At 41.4% G+C, this 19,879-nt stretch overlaps 1 protein-coding gene across 1 annotated transcript in view; it reads left to right on the forward strand.

Annotated features, from left to right (window-relative positions):
- The window catches only part of UNC5D (unc-5 netrin receptor D), a 607,834-nt gene that overhangs the window by 339,108 nt on the left and 248,847 nt on the right, over nt 1-19,879 (forward strand). Inside the window, exon 3 of the mRNA XM_019921243.3 lies at nt 13,268-13,411. Coding sequence (XP_019776802.1) covers nt 13,268-13,411 — 144 coding nt within the window. The remainder of the gene's footprint in view (nt 1-13,267; nt 13,412-19,879) is intronic.

Genomic DNA, 19,879 nt, shown 5'->3' on the forward strand with positions numbered 1-19,879 from the left:
GGCTCCAGATGCGCAGGCTCAGCGGCCATGGCTCACGGGCCCAGCTGCTCTGCAGCACGTGGGATCCTCCCGGACCGGGGCACGAACCCGTGTCCCCTGCATCGGCAGGCGGACTCAACCACTGCGCCACCAGGGAAGCCCCACCAAACACCTTTTTAAGCAGCATAAATTCAGTTTCTCTCATCTTTCCTCCTGGATATTATTTTTGTGTGCTTCATTCTCCACAGTTGGTGGTTTCTGTGTCGTCTTTAAGTTCTTTTGATTACCGTGTAGTCATAGAGCCCAAATTAGAAGACCAAATTCGGATAGGCTCTCCAGTATAAAAGAATTTCAGGACTATCGTTATTGGCTTGGCTACTTTGGCTGATGAGGAGTTATGAGAATAGTGATCACACTAGCTAATGTTTGTTGAGCACTTACTATATACCAGGCCTTATCTAAGCATTTGATAGACATTATCTTACTGTCTTTTCAATAGCTCTCTGGGGTAAATAATGCTGTCACTGCGTTCTTATAGGTAAGGAAACTGAGGCTCAAAGAAATTAAGTAAACTATGGGCTTGTGCTGGATCTGAAAGTAAGATCATTTGACTCAACTTTAAAAATTTATAACTTTTATATTTTAACATGTAACAGAAAGAGTATATGCTTTTGAACTTTATCTCCTCAGACTAACTGAAAATTTAGCCTCATCCTAAGTCCAGTCTGGTGTCACCCTAGGTTATTGATGTTATTAGTTCTGAACTTATTCACTAGATGTCAGATTCTGAATAAATCAAAAAGCCTGAGTATAATTAAGAAGTTTCAAGGTGGCTTAATTTATTAACTGTATACCAGTGCTGTTCAATACACTAGGCTAGGCCTTTCAGAGTATTCCAAGAAGGGTAAGAGGCAAACACTGATCTCTAGACCTTCATAGCAACTAATAGGTATAAGACCAATACGCCTGTAAGTGCAGTACAAATGAAGTTATGATAAATGTCTGAAGAGAGGTAGATGGCACTAGGGAGGATTTTTTAAAAAAACATGTCTAACTAGAGCTCTCAGGAAAAGTGTGGAAGCTATGGTATTTGAAAGGGACATTGATGAATATGTAATTCAGTTAGGCATAATTGATGCTAAACCCTATGGGGGAGTGAGGAGTCTCAATGGGCAACATTAGCAATTGAAAGGTCAACATTAGCAAATGAAAGGAAGCTGAGTGTATGTTCCACACAGCTTGGTTTGCTTGAAATATGAAATAGATGTAGGAGACAGCAGCTGATAGCTGGAAAACAGCTCAATCAGTGGCATAAAAGACCTCAAATACCAGAGCAAGGAGTCTTTTAATTAATTTTATGGATATTTTGCTAATGGTGGGGGTTGATTATATCGACACATGGGAATGAAGTGGCTTTGAAGCTATGCTTCAGAAGATGAATCTAGCAGAGGCCTTTGGAATGGTAAGGAGAAGTAGGAATGGGGAAGTTAGGAGGCTGGGATAATTCAGTTGAGAAAGTAAGGTCTGCTTCTGGAGCAATGGCCACAGAAATAAGAACTAGATATCTGATGTGAGAAACACTTCAACAAATCAGACTTAATAGCTGAATGAATAAATGAATGAATGGAGAAATAAAAACTAATCTTTTAACGGAAGCTAAAGGGTAGTCATCACAGTAGCAAGGAGAAAAGTCTAAGATCATTGTTTGGACAAACTGCACTTGAAATACTTATGGGGTATAATGAAGAGATATAGATCTGGAACTTGGTAGAGTTCAGAGATAGAAAAGTAGATTAGGTAATCATCAATAAAGAATGAAGCCATGGATGTGGAGGAGTTGTCAAGAGAGAGTGGGTAATATGACAAGAAAACGGAGGTAGAGGCACACCTCCCTCAGGGTCAGGAAGGAGACACGTCAGCAGCCAGCAAAGAAGTGAGCAGGGTATGCTGCGTTCCAAAGCAAAAGGAGAAAATCATTTCATAAAGATCTTCAGGAATTACCCTGGCTCTACTTAGGAATCAATGAAGAAGGAGGCAGAGAACTAAACACATATATCAGCAGTGCTAAGCATTATGCAGTTCTGAGCTGATCCGTGTTTGTAGTATGAACGCATCAAAAGGTAGAGAAGCACCTAAAATCTTACCACAGTTCCCTATCCGTTCCACTTTGGAACTAGTATGAGGAGAAAACCGAAAGTGCTTGTTTTAGAGATGCTGTTCTTCAGACCAGAAGCATGCTTAGAACTTAGGAATCTAAGTGTGCGAATGGGAAGGGATCTCAGGGGTAAACCTAACAGGCGTATTTTATTCATGAAATAAAAGGTTCCAGGAGATACAAGTATTCATGGTATAGTTCTTTCTAGAACCCAAGTCTCCTGATCTTCACTTTAGATACATTTCCTTGACACTGTAAGCCACCTTTACATACTTATTCCTGCGGTCTCCTTCCCAGTCAAAATATTGACACATTCCCTTACTGACATAAGGGTGGGTTTCAGCACCTGGCTCAGTATTTCCTGTCATGAATCTGTTCAGTGTTTAATTTCCCAAGTATATAATCCAATACTGTTCCATTGGAGTTTCTTTATTCCTGACCATTTCAGCCATCTCTCTAAGGGCCAATCCCTTATTCTATGTTGTGTTTCTGGCCCTGTTAAAGTTTATAACAACCAAAGGTATGGAGACATTTCCAGGATTCCAGGTATAGTTTCCTTCTTTAAAGAGGAATTTGGCAAAATCAAAGCAAAGGAAGAGGACAAATTGAATCTTGGTGCCAGGAAACTTTCTGCTTCTGTGCTCCCAAGGTTGGGATTTTGGAGAGACCTAGGTGGATTGACCTGGTGTTGGAGAGTTAAGTCACAAACAATAGCTATCTCACTTACCTTGGCATGCAGTCTTCCAAGAAGACACTTGGCGTTTTGGAAGAGAGCAGCAAAGGGAACAGCGTTTCCCATAGGAACAAAACCCTATAGAACAATGGTAGAATATGAAAGGTTTATGTCTCGTATTCAGTTAGTCCAACCAGAGAGGGACTCAAATACTAGTGGCTCCATGGGGCTGTGTGTTTTATCCTCAGACATTGCTGCCCTAGATTTTGCCCAGTAATGAACTTAAAATAGCAGAACCCCTTAGGGTAAACTGCTCCAAATAAAAGATAGGAAGAACATTGAAAAATGATCAACTATTTTTTTATACCACTGCTAGAAAATCCTATATCCGTTCTCATTTAAAGACCTCTTGATAAGTATTGCAGGCCAATTTAACACTCTCCCCTCTTGTCATTTCACAACATTCTGTTTTGTTATTGCTTCTCCCTTTTAATTCCCTTAGCATTGCTGGGCAGCTCCATGTCTTGCAGATAGCAGCGTTGATTACATTCTCTGCCTCCATGAAAAAGACTCCCCTCTTGGCTTCCTTTAAAAAAATAAGACCAATAAAAGTCTCAACTTTCAAAGGAACTGGGAAGAACAAAAAAAACATGAACGACAAAATCTGAAGAGATTATACACCGATTTAAAAAATAACCTGTTGAGAAAGAATTTTAACAGCTACTTTTTGGAAAAGAATTTAATAAGCACAACCATTTCTTCCAAGTCATTTTGACTGAATCAATAGGAAATGTCTCTCCCTAAAACTGTTTTTCTTCTGTGTGGTTAATGAAAATCACTGTCTACCACACACTGCAATTATGTTTCCTAAGCTCTGCAGTAATAGTGGAAAAGTGGAAACTGGAGCAAGATGAGTGGAGATATTAGACCCAAAACTAATGCATAAGTGTAATTAAGGTTGGAAACGAAATGGCCTCAGGTATTGAAAAATAGATGCATTACTTCCCCTGGGTTCTTCAGCGTGGAGCTGGAGCATAGGGATTGACTACCTTTACAGCCTTAATGGCTTTTGATGGGGTCTGAAAAATAATTCCTGCCAGTCCAGTGGGAGGGAATGATACCGAGAGACCAAGGATAATGGGACCACGTTTGACCAGAGATAGAGAATGCTCCATGCTCTTTTAAGAAGTTGAAAGTAACTGCTTCAATATCTTTGGCCAACGTGGTCTCTATTTCTAAAATCCTAGAGAACTTTGATTCTTTTTACTTAGAGGTTTTCTTTCTTCACAGAACTAATGGGAAATGCATAGGACCTGGGAGTGCTGGGAGTCGACACAGAATCTTTTGTATTTCCAAATTGGAGCAATAAATCCTTTCAGTTGTTAAAGGCTGCACACTGCCTTTGGTCTTTCTGGCAATTTGGCCCCGTCCTCTAACAGTTCAAATAAGAAGAAAAAGGATTGTATGTTTTCATGCAATTTAGCTTGGAAAACCCAGAGCTAGAGTTCTTTCCTGCAGAAAGCACAATTTATTTGACGTGAGTTACTGTGTTTGCACAGACACGGCTATACCTCTTAGTAATGTACACTTTTAGTTCTCTGCACAAGCCGAGCGATCCTCTTCCATTTGTTCTGCCTCATTTCATTTGGAAATATGGGAAGTCTTCTTCCTTGTATTTTTCTTCTGTTAGCATCTGGAGTTGAGAGGCAATCCCAATTCAGGAATCATGCCCCTGAGAAAGGAAAGGGGTGGATTGTTCAATAATGCACAAATGCGCGCGCGCACACACACACACACACACACACACACACACACACACACAGAGAGAGAGAGAGAGAGAGAAAAACAGCAACCAGCAAAACCCATCCTTGACAATCAGGATAATGTAGCCTGTGGGAAGCTTGAGTTATCAATAAGCTAAACCACTTCTTTACTGTTCAAGAAAAACGGAGTTCCCTGAACAAGCCTCCATGGTTTTTATTCTACCTCGGAGATACCAAAGTCTTAATGAGCGAAATAACGCGTATTTCAATGTGTTATGGGAAAAGTCTCAACTCCAGTAGACTAATTTTTCTTCTTAAAGAATATCATTTCAGGGATTTCATTGTGTGTGATTTCCTTAAACAACTGGAGTCACTCTCTGGGAAGAAAAGGTTAATGGATTGTGTTGAGAAAAGGGAAAAGAGTAGAATAAAAAATGTATTAAATCTTTAAAGTTTGTATCTAAGAACTTCGCTCTGCTGGTGATGGGGATGTGAATATCGTATCCTCCAGAAAACCATTAATTTGAAGTTACCTCCAAAGATTCACAAATCACCGAGGTGCATTTGGGAAGCATATATTTGAGACCACAGAACACAGCAGTAATCCATCTCTGAAGTGTTCCATTTGACAGTTTGTGGGTTTAAAACCCACAACTATAGAAACATTCTCCGACCCCACCCCAGATTTCATCCTGTTCATCACTCTGCTGCTCAGAGAGGACTGACATATTCTAAAAAGGTTTTCAGGAAAATATTATGAATTCCTTCCAAAAACTTGTGACAGAGCATGAAGACCTTGTGTCTAATTTAAGCCTTTCCTACAAAAAGAGACCGTTTACTATCATTTCATTCATAGCAGAGATAGAAGGCAGCTAACCATTTATGCAATTTAATAACTTCCTAATATTGGCCAGAGATTTGTTCTAAACCCTAAACTCTTAAAGAGTGTCTTTGGACTTTTTTATAGTCTTCTCTGTTCATACAACATTTTAAATGTTTTTTTTTTTTCTAATTTGAAGTGGGAATTATAAGGATATTTAAAAAAAGATGGTCTGGGGATTAAGAGTATGGATATTAGTGCAAGATGATACCTCCATTTTTTTTCTTTTCTTTTTTTTTTTTTTGCGGTATGCGGGCCTCTCACTGTTGTGGCCTCTCCCGTTGCGGGGCACAGGCTCCGGATGTGCAGGCTTAGCGGCCATGGCTCACGGGTCCAGCCGCTCCGCAGCATGTGGGATCTTCCCGGATAGGGGCACGAACCCGTGTCCCCTGCATCAGCAGGCGGACTCCCAACCATTGGGAAGCCCGATACCTCCATTTTTGAGATCTGGCTCTCCATTTACAGACTTTTTAAAGGTAGATAGTTCCTTAGCATCCTTTCACCTCGGTTTTCCCATGTATAAAATGGCAGTTACAAGTATATCTACCCCATGGAACTATAGCAGGAGTCGTAGAACCTAATATATATGACATACCTTGCTCAGGGTCTGGTGTATAGCAAGTACACTATCAAGGTTAGCCTTCAAAATGATAAATATAAAACTGCAATTTTTTTTACATGGGGTAAGTGGCTGGTGATTTTGCTTCCAAAAACAAATAGAAAATTATGAACGTAATTACAGTTCCAGAAAGATAAAGGGGCTAGTCCTATTAACAGGTAAATCATTGTCTTTCATAGAATGACATTTTATTTGCCTGTGGTTCACCCCCTCAGTTTACATTTCGTCTTTGTTATTCTCAGAGCCCCTGGTATTGCCATGGGAGATAGAATTGGTAGGATGTATGCCCTGATCTCGGGATGATCTACTAACAGGAAGTAGTTTTAGTGGCTGCAGGAATGGAAAGCCATTGATTGGGGCAGCAGGGCTGGAAATCATGAGTGTGGTTCCCACAAGTTGTATGAGGTCTGAGTGAGTCATTCAGGGGACGCTGTCCTCTAATTGACCCTCCACTTCTGCCTTGTGAGTTGCCCTTCTCTCTGTTATCAGACAACACTACCGAGTTAATTTGCTTTTCTCTGCCACACATCTCTGTGCTGATTAATTTTAATCTCCAGTGAGGACGAAACTGGAGAGCTTGGGTGTATTCTTAGTGTCTGTACTTAAGACTGAACTTGCAGTGCTTCTGAGGAATATGTGGGGTGCTTATTATCCAGGGGAAACTAAAGAGTATTCATTAGGCATTGTGCCCGTTCAAAGGAGGACTATTTTTTTTTAATCAAAATACATTTGAATTTTGTTGCTAGGATGAAGTGGCAAAAGACATTTAGCCCTAATTAAGCATCTGCCAGTAAAATGGAATATGGTTCTGCGTTTTAATTATCTACATTTAATTTGCTACTTTCAGTAGCATGTTGGCTTGAAGACATCTAAGCTTCCCCCAAGAAATGGAGGCACAGTTCCCTGAAGAGTTTTCTTGTATCTCAAAGTTTTAAAACTCCAAATAGGGATCAGATTCATGTGTCTTCACCAGAGCCTTGCCCTAGACACTGAGATAAATATTGGATGAGGACAGAGCCTTCAGGTCAAAGGTAGGATGGCAACCGTTCCCAGAAGCTTTTGGTGATGCTGTGGAGAGGTTAGAAGCCCCTCTTGTGTGATCTTGTAGCAGTCTGTGCTTCTGTCATAGCGACTGTCACATCACATTGGCACAGGTTGAAGTGTCTCCTCATCTAGCCTGCAAGATCCTTGAGGACAGGAATCTTGATCATTTACTTTGTCACAGTATCTTCAACACCTGGCAAAATGGCAAGCACATATGAGGCACTCAGTACAACTTTTTGAAAATAATATATGTTGTAAACTGTATGACATCTTTGATCTATTTCCTATTGATACGGAACCTGCAGCAAAATAATAATTATAATAATAGCGTGGTTTTAAGATGAAATAAGATAAGGTATGTGATGACATTAATAAAAGTAAAGGGCTATACAAATGGTATAATAATCAGTAATGATAATATGTTATTCAAAATATGGGGAAACTTATTGTTCAAGCTTATTTTCTAGGCTCTAAACCTGGGCTAGTAAGAGACAAATGAAAAACATCTCCTTATGTAAGTGGTGGACTCACTTCTTCCAGCTGAGTGGACTGTTTTCCATCTTCTTAGGAAACAGTGGAGTAAGGTGGGCCTATCTCAGAGCCAAACCCAGGCATCAGTGGTACTGAGATACCTAAGGAGATGACGGTCTATTAGAGAAGGCTCTTGAATAGGAGATGGTTGCTTTTTTTTTTTTTTTTTTTTTTTGCGGTACGCGGGCCTCTCACTGCTGTGGCGTCTCCCGTTGCGGAGCACAGGCGCCGGACACACAGGCTCAGCGGCCATGGCTCACGGGCCCAGCTGCTCCGTGGCATGTGGGATCCTCCCAGACCGGGGCACGAACCCGCTTTCCCTTCATCGGCAGGTGGACTCTCAACCACTGCGCCACCAGGGAAGCGCGGAGATGGTTGCTTTTCGTGGGCTGTTTGATTTTTTTTTCTCTCTCCTCAAATTGAGCAAGGCCCCATGCTACTCATGAAGTTGTATTAGAATAGTTCTTTGGGGCTTTGTCTGTGGAAGCTAATTACATAGACCTATTCTCTGGGTTAATCCCCAATCATGAAACATCACAGTGCAAAAAAAAACCAGGCACGGAGTGGGTATAACACTGGGCTAAAATGGTCCGGGGAGACAGGCACAGCGACTAGCGTGAGGAAACAATTCACCAGAGCCTAGTCTGCTAGCCTCTTACTGCTTAGGTGTAGTTTGGGAATATGACAAGAGGAAGAGGGATTCTCATCTTTTTTCTTGAATCTAGTTATTTACTTTAGTAAGCCGAGTATCCTACTACAGAGAACTTCCAAAGATTGGACATCCAGTTGTGCTGAGTGGTGCATCTGAGAGCTGGTGGGCAGCAGTGACCACGGCAGGATGTCGCTGATGAGCCTTGTTGAAGTGTGATAATGGGCAGTAGATCAAAGGCAGGGGGACAGCTGTTAGTAGGCACTGTCTGCAGCTGGCATGGTGCTGGATATTCAGTTCTACTCCAGAACTCTTTTCTTTTCTACAGAATAAGTTAGGACTAGAACTAGAGCCCTTTTATTAGACGTTGACCAGAAATAAATAATTTTCATCCTTTTTCTCTCTCCATTTCTTCCCTCCTTTCTTCCATATTTCTCTTCTTTGAACAGTGAAACATACACCTTCAATTAGTTTGAAGATTCCCTTTTATTCTCCCAACAGGATTAGACCTGCTAAGAGTAACTAGTGTTTCCCATCTGATAAATAAGGGGATTATAGCAATAACTGCTGTCAGCATTTTTCTCATTTAAACAAATAAAGCTGACAGATGATGAAGTTCTGTGCTGCTCTGTTATGTTTAGTACATGCAGAGCAATTATTCATCCGTTGCCAACATTCGTCTCTCTACAACTCAACCATCCGCCGCGTAGAAAGCTTATTAGCATTTCAGCTCCAGAGTCATATTTTCATCTTCTGTAGGACTCTTCTCCATAACAAAGGCTGATAGTTATAATCGCACGATAATTTAAAGGGTTGGACTTTTCCGTGCCCATTAGTTACACAAGTTATCAGGTACAATGCTAGTCTTATTTATGAGTTGCCGTCTTCTATTTGCCTGGGATTTTTGTTCCCCTGTAGCATTTCCTGTGAATAAGTTAGCTGCCGTCTCTTCAGATGGAGAAATAGATGGTTATCTCTGTAACACTGTTGGATGAACTTCAGTGCAGGAGCGTGGGGGGAGCTGTCCTGAAATAGAGCCGTTTTAAATGGATGTTTCTCAGGTGTGGTTTCTCGTGTGTATATACACACACGCGGACATTTTTACATATGTATATATATATTTATGCATATATATAATACATCACTAGAGAGAGCAATAGTGAAGATTTGCAAGAGAATATACTATTTAAAATTTTTATTTTAATCAATAGTTATTTGTTATAGTGGAGAAAAGTATCATAGAGACAAAATATTTATGATTTCCCAAAGGTTTTCCTAGCGGGGATGGTTTGACAAGGCTAAAGACCTCACGTTAGAAGAAAAAGGCCTACTCCAGAGAGACACTGTACTAGTGGGGATGGTGGTGGCGGGGGTAGTGAAGTCACTTGTGACCTTTTAAAGAAACCTGATACGCTGATGCTACCCGAAGCGAAATACACTGTGTTTGGATAATACTTGGTTGATAATTCATTCTGCTTCTCCAAACCCATGGGGAACCTCTGTGAGGGACTTGAGACTGAGCCATCGTAATGCTGAAATCGTGACTTAAGCATTTTCCTTTCAGCTGTGTTTAGTCTGAATGAGAGGTTGCCAGACTTCCTGACATGAATGGGGTGAGATCAATTTTGACCTTCGTGGTGGGGGTCTGTGGCCTACTGTTACGCTTTCCAAAACAATTGTGTGATTGTCCATGTATAATAACCATGTTTTCAAGTGTTTGTATTTGATGCTCTGACATCTTAGGGTCTTGCTGACCCTGGAGGGACTGCCCTGCCCAGGGCGGGCTAATTCCTAGACCTAGCAAACAACTGGCCCAAGAGCGTGCCTTTCATATGCAAACCAACCGATCCAGAGCTTTATCCCCAACCCCTTCTTTTATCAAGCCCTTACACTGCTGACCCATACCCCCCTGCCCTAACCCAGTACCAGACAAGTAGGGACAGCTCTTCTGTCCCGGAGCCCACTGAAATGATGCAAACGTGCCAACTCTAAATCTTTTTCCCCTGCCTCTCTGATTCCTTTCCGTGGAAACCACAATAAAGGCTCTTGCCCACATTCCCCCCTGACCCTGGTGCTTCCCTGTGTGGCCCCGGGTGCTTTGCCTCTTGTTTCTAGGGATCTGTGAGTGTAAACTTATTCTTTCCTGATGCGCATTTCTGTTTGAGTGTCCTACCTTAGCTCATTAAAACAGGCCCCATGTACCCCTTAAAACACCATGATGCCTAGATTAAATCATAGCATATTTTAAGGTTTGGATGGGGAACTCTCTGCTTTATAAATATGATGATCTTGAACCATTTTGAGATGGTGATTATCTTCATTTGCAGCCTAGAGAAAGCTGATGGGTTTAGATATTATAAGATGGAGAAAGTAAAAAAATAATGCATATACACACACATATATATACACATATATACACACATGTATAAGTTGTGTGTGTATGTATATATATATGTATAAATTCCACATGAGCTTGAACACATTTCTGACCTTCTAAGCGTATCGTGCTTCTTCAGTGAGACCTGATTCCCACGTGATTGGCGTATTTTACTTCATAGGTCTCTCCATCACATGACAGGGGAGCTCAGACGTATCAAAGTTACTCCACCTGGAACCTGGATGTGCTGATTTAGGGTTTTCTCTCCTCTCTTGCACTATGCAAAGTAGATCCTCCACCATTTGTCTCAAATCAAAGCTGTGAAATATAAACCAAGTCCTCTTGTCTACAGCCTAGCTCCTTATTTTTGTTTATGCAGCCTAACTTTAAAAAGTCCAGTATGGGTGTCGCGCTCCAGTCTGCTTTCTGTCCTCACCAACTTTTTTGTAATCTGACTTCCGTTTCCCTTTCCCTTCACCTGCCAGCTCCACCTTCTCCAGGTCCTCTCATTCTCTCTTTTATTTAAGTGCAAATTTAAAAAAGCAGCCGCAACAATACAATAAAAGCCCCTCTAAGGCTTCTTTCCTATCCCACGTAGGAGGTGACTTTCAGGACTCTTACGTCTCTGACAGGTAAAAGGCATGCTTCTGCATTCTGCAGAAACAGAAGAAATGGGAATTATCAGCTGTCATCAGGATGATTTTCTATACGCGGTACCTCCTACAAATTTAGAAAGTCTAACTCAGATTGTGTACATGGTGATTGATGTGGCCATAAAACTCTCATCACACACTATAAATAACATGTTATTGATTGGGTAGAGGGGAATGTTTCCCAAGCCTGACTAATCCACCTCCGTTCTTGTTTTTTAAATCCTACCAGCACCCAGGATATAATCACATTCCACCTCCTCCACCAACAGTCCCTGGCTCCTTTTGACTATACTGATGGTTCTGTCCCCTGAATTCCTTTTGAACGTAAAGGAAAAATCCTAGTCATGCACCTCATTTTTTCCTTAAATGTTCCATGCATTAGTCTTATTTCCATAATTATGTATAAGTACCTAAAGTACGAGGACAGAGTCGAATTTTTATGAGGGACCTGTGCAAAGTGCTGGTTTGGGTGTAAACCCTGGATCTTCCATTTATAGGCTGTGTGATGATTGACAAATGACTCTCTAAGTCAGTTCTCTCTTCCGTAAAGTGGGGGTGCAGTAGCCTCTGCTACATTAGGGCACTGCGGAAATGCAAAGAGTGAATAGGCTAAAGGCTTATGATGCTGGGCACTTAGTGGAGCTCAGTAAGCATCGCCTCCTTCTCCCATGCTGCCTGTCTCAGAGCAGGGCACAGCCTCAGCAGATGCCCATTAGCTGGAGAGAGCATGCCGATTATAAAGGCTGCTCCCCTGTTTGTGATGATTTAACTGATGGTGTCGAGGAGGGCGTCCTTTGCTCCTTGGCACTTGCTCTGAGGTGGCTATCCTTCCCAAAGAAAGAAAGGCTGATAGTCTATGGCTGGAGGTTTGGAAGAAACTCCCTCTTCAGAAACACCAGGCAAATTTTTTAACTATTAGATGGGAATGCAAAGATATAGTGATTAAACTAAGACGTTGACCTTGGCATTTTTTATCTCATTTCCCAGGTGTAGCCTTAACCCCGCTGTCTGTGAAAGCCTCTCTTTTCTTCACCTCCTCATTCTGTTGCTCCAGGGACCTTCCAGGGTTTTCAAGGCTTCAAGACCAATTTAGTTCAACTTGTCTGCATCCCATTTGTTGTCTGGAGTTCTGGCTTTTCCTTGGATTCCCAGCCGTTCACCCGTCCCATGCATGTTCGCTGTCTTCTCGTTATTCTAAGCCACACGTCCAGAGTGACCCTCTCCTGCTGCCATACCCAGGGGTGGGAACACTTCGAAGCACTTGGAACTATGTCCCTGGGGTTGGTTTGTTGAGGACTGTTTAGCCTCTGGAATCCCAGAAATTAATTTGGTGCTACTTTCTTCATGGTAGATTTTACACCAAGAAAGACAAAGAGGGGGGGAAGCGGTGGGGAGGGATAAATTGGAAGATTGGGATTGACATATACACGCTACTATATATAAATAGATAACTAATAAGAACCTACTGTAGAGCCCAGGGAACTCTTCTCCGTACTCTGTAATGACCTATATGGGAAACGAATTTTAAAAAGAGTGGATGTATGTACGTGTATACCTGATTCACTTTGCTGTACAGGAGAAACTAACGCAACGTTGTAAATCAACTATACTCCAATAAAAATTTAAGAAAAAACAAACAAAAAAAGAACAATAAATATTTCTAAGAGCTAAAAAAGAAGACAGAAAAAGCATGGTGTCAAGGTACTGTGAAAATGATTCTATTGTATGGGAACCACATTGGCTGATGATACTTTACACTTGTTCTTTCCAGCCTACTCAGCCGTTGGAATTTAATTAGTAGTAATATATTATTGTCAAAGTAATTAAAACTTCACCTTGATTAAAAACAGAATGGTTTAATTAACAGGAAGAGGTTGGGCTGGCCTTAACTTTCCGTTTGAGAAATACACCAGCCTCAGTGGATTGGTTCTATCTCCTCTGCAGGCCTGAAGGTCCGGGAGGTGTTTATCAACGTCACCAGGCAGCAGGTAGAGGACTTCCATGGGCCCGAGGACTATTGGTGCCAGTGTGTGGCGTGGAGCCACCTGGGGACCTCCAAGAGCAGGAAGGCCTCCGTGCGCATAGCCTGTGAGTATACTCTCGGTGACCTTCTTGTCGTGTAGGAGCACAGACTAGCCTTCCATAGAGCTGAAGAGCATTTGGACAGGCCAGGTGCTTCTGCAGAACAGGGATGAGAGGAGAGCAAGACACCATCAGAACTGTCTCCACCTCTACTCAATTCACTCTTTTAAAATTGTATTTTAAATGTTTGATAATTTCCCCTAGAAGACAATCAGCAAATCAGTTGGGCTAAGAGATTCTGCCTAGGTTGCCAGAATGCAGGTGCCTCCACAATACCGGGAAAAATGGTTTCCGAAAAAGAAAAAAAAAACCCACGCAAATGGATTCTGCTGTTCGTCATGAATGACACAGTTCAAGGGGCATTGATGAGAGAAGTTGAGCGATGACGGTTTACTTCGCCAGCAAATCTGTGAAAATAAGACATTAAAGATTAAGGGAGTTTTATAGCCTCCTGTTAAACCTCTTTCCTCTGAATCTTAAAACATGGAAATGGGCTTTAAAACTGCATTTTTTTGACCCAAGTAGGACTGAAAAAAAGATGCTTGAGGAAAAAAAAAAAAAAAAAGAAAGAAGATTGCCTTTCAGGAGAGTCTAAGATTTCTTTATCATGTTTCAGCATCAGCGTTTTTATCATCTCAAACATGTTTAGAAATACACCAACTTCCTTTCTCCTCCTTAAACGTATCTTACCCACCCCATGGGTCCCCATAAAATCTCCTTTGTGAGCCCAGGAGTGTTACCCCTCCCCCAGCAAAGAGATGGCGGGCAGAGATGGTTATTGTCTCCTTTTTTTTAATGCTGCTTTTGAGAGTGCCGTGAAGACAAGAATACGGGACAAGGGGGATTTATTTAAGGACTCGAGGAATTCTTTGTAGCAGATGTTGATGGTTTAGGGATTAAGAATAGGAGTGAATTGCTCTTTGCAGAGACGTTTATGTTTCTTGGGAAATGAAATCTCCTTGTCAGCATAGGCATTTCACCTTCATTATCCTGGTGATCTGGGAGGCTGTTGCCTGGGTCCTAGGAGACCAAGGAGGACCTTGCAAGCTGCGCTCTTGTTGTAAGAGCCATGGGAAATATTTTTCCTATTGTTATTTTAGTTAATTTTAGCCCACGAATACTTTCTGACAGGTCAGTTGAGAAAGGGAATGTGTTTGATTTTATTCTTCCTTAACAAGTCCAGCTTTGTGCTCCTGGCATGGCCTCGCCTAGGCTAGCCGAGGTATTGTATTGTAACATCTTATGGAAAAACCTCAACGAACTTTTTGGCCAACCCAGTATTTGATCCTGGTCAGGGTGAGGCAGGTTATCCTCCGGATCCTGAAGAAAGGAGAAGCCAAACCGCGCAGGGAATTTCAACACAAGTTCCCTGGATTTCCTTGTCAGTGTCACTTTCCCCTTTCTCTTTTTCCTCTGCTTCTTTGAGCCCCACATGACCTATTCTATGAATTCCTATAAATAGCATCTCATTAATCCGTCCGTCTCCAATCTCTTGTCATCTCCATACTTGCTCACTTCATTCCTGACTGTCACGTGCCTGCTAGAAACCTCCAGAGATTTTCCCCCTGCTTATAAAGTTTGGCAAAGAATGGCTCAGACCCAGTTTGTTAATTTCCCATAGGCTTTGATCGTGTACAGTCTGCTTCATCCTTCTAAACACTTTAATGTTCTGTGTTTCACCCTCACTTCTCTGCCGTGGGCCTTTGCTCCTAGAGTTTCCAGTTGGATGAATGTGTACCCTGGTGGCTGAGAACCCAGATACTGAAGTCCTGTTGGTTTCCAGTTCCTAAATCCACTACTACTTAGTGTTGTGATGATGGACAATCGATTCATCTCTGTGTCTTAATATTATGATAAAAGAGTACTGACTTCATAGTTACTGGAAGAGTCAGAAGTATTGATAACTACAAAGTGTTTGAAACCACACCTAACACGGTGTTAACTCTTATCAGTCATTAGCTATTATTTTATGACATAGTTGATCCTCTGTAGCCTGAACATCATTCACCAGTAAGTGTGTTAATACTTAAACTAATTGAACTGAATTACATTTCTAGTGCCTTAGTGACTTTTCTGTGGCTCATGGCTATATAGACTCTCAAACTCCATTCTAGGCCAGCCCGAGGTATCCAACTCTCCCAAGTATGATAGGATCACAGAATGTTTTTTAAAAAATGGAAAACACTTTTCTATCACTTCCTACTTTTTTAGAGTCAGCTGATACTTTTGTGGTACTAATCTTGCAAACCTCTTCAGGGCTTAAAAAAATCATTTTGTCATTCTTATGTATGATATGCATATCTGAATATGATAAAGATCTGATTTTTAAATTAAAAAAAAGAATATCCTTAAAGCCTGTATTATGCAGTTAGCTTAATATAAGCTCTAATATTTACAATATATTTTTAATCTCTTTCTATGTAGCAAGTGACAGATTATTTAAAATTATTTATGCAAGTCAAGACATGATTGGTCATTAAATATTGCATTGGACTTGGAGACCAGTATACATTAAAATGTACACTGAATTTTAACTATGTTTATTGGCATTGAAAATGGAGGGGAAAAGCTGCCTTTAGGACCTTGCTTGGAAGTCTTTTGATTTGCTTGCAGGAGGGAAAAAAAACACCACTTACTTTTGTATAACTTTCATGTTTTATTTAAATAAGAGATTTCTCGCTGCTATTTGCAGGCACTTCCCAGCAAATAACACATTGCCCATGAGGATGGTTTTTATTCCCAATAAATGAAAAGCCAAATTGGACATAATTGTCATGATATTTCTACTTTTTAAGATTGGTTTTTGAAGTGCTAAAGACATCTTCATGTGCCAAATAAGGATTTTGATATATGAATGTAGCTTACGAATCTGACAATTGTCTTGAGGGGACTTTGCAAAATTAGTATCATTTTTATATTATTCATTAAATTATTGTAGTTCAACATCAGAGCTCCTTATGCTTCCTGCATTTAACCAATGATCCATTAAGAATTTAACAGTTTCAGAAATGCAGTGGGCAAAACCTTCATGGCATCTGGGCCATCAGCTGAGGGATGTCTTGTCATGATCATGTTAGCTTATCTCTATAAAAACACCAGGAAGCTCGCTGGCAAGGTATCGCTTAGAGATCATTCGATTTTAAAGGGAAACAATATAGACACAATTATTTTATTTATGTCACTCATATTTTTATTGAAATGGACCCACCTGGGGTATCAGTTAACTATGCAGATTCCTGGCTTCTACCTCAGACCTGAGGAAGGACCAGGGAAGCTGTGTTTGTATGAAGTTATCCAGGTGAGTCTATGATCAGGTATCTTTGGGACAGCTTGGTCAGGAACAGTGTTTCTCAAATTTTAACACGTATGCAAGTCAACTGGGTTCCTATTGAAATGTAGATGATTCAGTTGACATGATTTGGTATGTCCAGTCCAAGGTCCGAGGTTCTATCATGTCTAAGGGTTCCCATAGGATGCTGATGCTGCCAGTTGTGGACCCTGCTTTGAGTAGCAAGACCCTTAGAACACCTTTAGGAAGCACTATTTGGGAAATACGGATTTAACCGATAGCTCCAATGTCATCATTAATAGCTGAGAAAGTGATATTCAGAACGGTTAGGTGGCTTGACCAGAGGTCACCCGGCAGACATGGAACCAGATCTTATATTCATCCATTCACCCTCCCTGGGTGCTCTTGCTACCAAGCCGTGTTGATTGCTTTCTATTAAATGGGAGTTTGAGAACCATCATAGAAGGATAAGTTCATGTGCCTTTGAGCATTTCCTTGAGGAAAGCAGTGATTGCTTTCCTATTCTGTTTCTGAAGAAATTGAGTTCCTCCACATGGTCAAGTTATTATATATATACACATATACATACACACATGTATAATACATATGTATAATATATATACTTTATATGTATGTTATTATATATTATATATATAATATATATTTTTATATATAAATCATGACTCATTGCTGCCTTAGTGGTCACAAAAAAACCAGTACAGATTTTGTTGTAGTAGCCAAAGTGCCTGTCATCTTAAACCATTTTCTTTTCCTTAATAATTCCACCCTGTGTCTGCTGGCTGCCCATCCGATCACCTGGGGCTGGAAATAGCTGAGGCTCCATTTCAAAGTGATTTTCTGGAGGGAAAATAAATAAATAAAGCAACCCACATTCACCCCCACCAGGTTGGCAGAAGTCCATCTGCAGCGAGTGGCTCCCACTGGCCTCCTCTCGTTTGTCTGATTCGATCACGCTGGAGGAAGTCGGGCTGCTCTGGCATCTGTTATTTCTGCCCCTGGACAGTTGTCAAAGGAGGAATATTCAGTTATTCGTAGTTTTTTGTTCTCATGGGTGAACAATTGGCTGCTTAGCTGTGGCCGTTTTTCCCTCTTCTTCATCTGCGTTCAGAATGTTTGGCCTCTATCATCACCCCTTGGTCGGGCAAACTCTTCTTTTTTTTTAAATAAATTTATTTATTTATTCATTTATTTATGGCTGTGTTAGGTCTTCGTTGCTGTGCACAGGCTTCTCATTGTCGTGGCTTCTCTTGTTGCGGAGCATGGGCTCTAGGTGCACGGGCTTCAGTAGTTGTGGCACGAGGGCTCAGTAGTTGTGGCTTGTGGGCTCTAGAGCGCAGGCTCAGTAGTTTTGGCACACAGGCTTAGTTGCTCTGCGGCATGTGGGATCTTCCCGGACCAGGGCTCGAACCCGTGTCCCCTGCATTGGCAGGCGGATTCTTAACCACTGAGTGACCAGGGAAGTCCCCGGCACACTCTTCTTAACACCTGAGCCTTTTCTTCAATATGGGAGTTGGGGTTGGGGGGATGAGGGAAACCTTGGCCTGTTATAGTCACATAGCAAGTTGGCCACTTGGGATAAAACGCAGCAGGAACCCATTGTTCTGCTGATTTTTTAAGAAAAGGAATCTATAAAACATGCATCCTGAATATAATTTAAATAGATGGCTTATTTGAGAGACTTCTAAAATATCTATACAGTCCTGCCAAGAACGAGTGAAGAACTTAGAGAATCTCATTTAAAAGCTATGAAACTCCCTACCTAATTACAGGCCCATAGCGAAAACAGTATTATTTTAATTTGCTTTGGTGGGGGAGGGCGGTATCTTTTTTGAGAACTTAGAGGAGATATCCAACTAGACCTCAGTTATGGATCTTGGCTTCATGGCTTTGATAAATAATTTCACCTGTTAAAAACTGTCCATAACCCCCTCTTGATAGCAAAAATAAATATAAAAACACATCGGCACGTGTGTCTGGTGTTCAGTCAGCCTTAACCTCTGTTTTTCGTCTTATTACCCATTATATCCATACAAGCGTACGGGGCTCCAGCTGAGTTAGGACAGCTTAGATTCTGAGACATAGACTTTTCTTTTTCCTTGATGTGCTCATATCCTTTCTTCTTCCTGGAGTGTATTCCCAGCCGCATCTCGCACTCCTGCCTTTGTCCACCTAATTCCTACATCCAAGGTCTGTTGTGGATACCGTGTCCTTTATGAAACCTAGTTTAGCAAATCCCTTAATACTAATTGACCTCAGCAGCCTGACATACCAACTGAGCCCTTAAAAAGGGGTCCCCTCCAGCATCTGCAGCTTCAAAATTGATAAAACGTAAATATCCATCTTCGAACTCTCCTAGCATTTTTTTTAGCCCTTCTCCCATGGTACTTATTATCATTTTCCCAGAATCATGGTTATCGTGAAGTTATTTGTGGATTGATTTTCCCTTGTTCGATGGTAACCTGCTGTAAGATTCCGTTGCATTGCTCTCATTGTCTTGACCTCTGAGCCTAGTGGGGAGCCTTATCTGTTACCTTTGTATTATAGATGTTTGTTTGGTTTGAAAGGCAACCCTATCAATGCTGGATATGGTTCTGTGAAAGGGCATTTGTGAGCTGTGTGTCATGATGATGCCATGGGACTAACACGGCAACTGGTTTTAGCCAATCCATAGCTCACAAGGATGCTGTTCTTATAAGGACCGTCTTTGTCCTCCCTGGCTTGCGAAGTACTCCTAATGTTTACTGCAGTAAAGAAGAGGTCTAAAGGGAATCGGGAGTAGGTGAGTCATCACAGCCCTGCGACGTGCAGCATGTGGCCCCCAAGGCGTCCAGCTTTATCTGCACTTTTCCCTTCCTTCCTTTTCAGAACATGGAATTTGTTCAGAGGTTATGGAAAACATGTTATGACCAATTCTCAGCACCGGCTAGCAATCGCACAAAAGTTTAAAATCCTCCTTCCTCTTCTCTTGGAAGAATGTGGCCAGAGTGAAGAGAAAATACTATCTACTTGGCCAAAGGTTGATCTTTCTTCCCTTTGGACTGAAATTAACTTCTATGAATATTACTGAAAGATCTGAGAGTCCAGGCCTCCTGATGGAGTTGCACACTACACAGGAGCATCTAGCCAAGGAAGGGGATTGGTGTTGAAATGCAGCCTGCATTCCA

This window comes from Tursiops truncatus, chromosome 21, assembly GCF_011762595.2.
Source record: "Tursiops truncatus isolate mTurTru1 chromosome 21, mTurTru1.mat.Y, whole genome shotgun sequence".
Lineage (NCBI taxonomy): Eukaryota > Metazoa > Chordata > Mammalia > Artiodactyla > Delphinidae > Tursiops > Tursiops truncatus.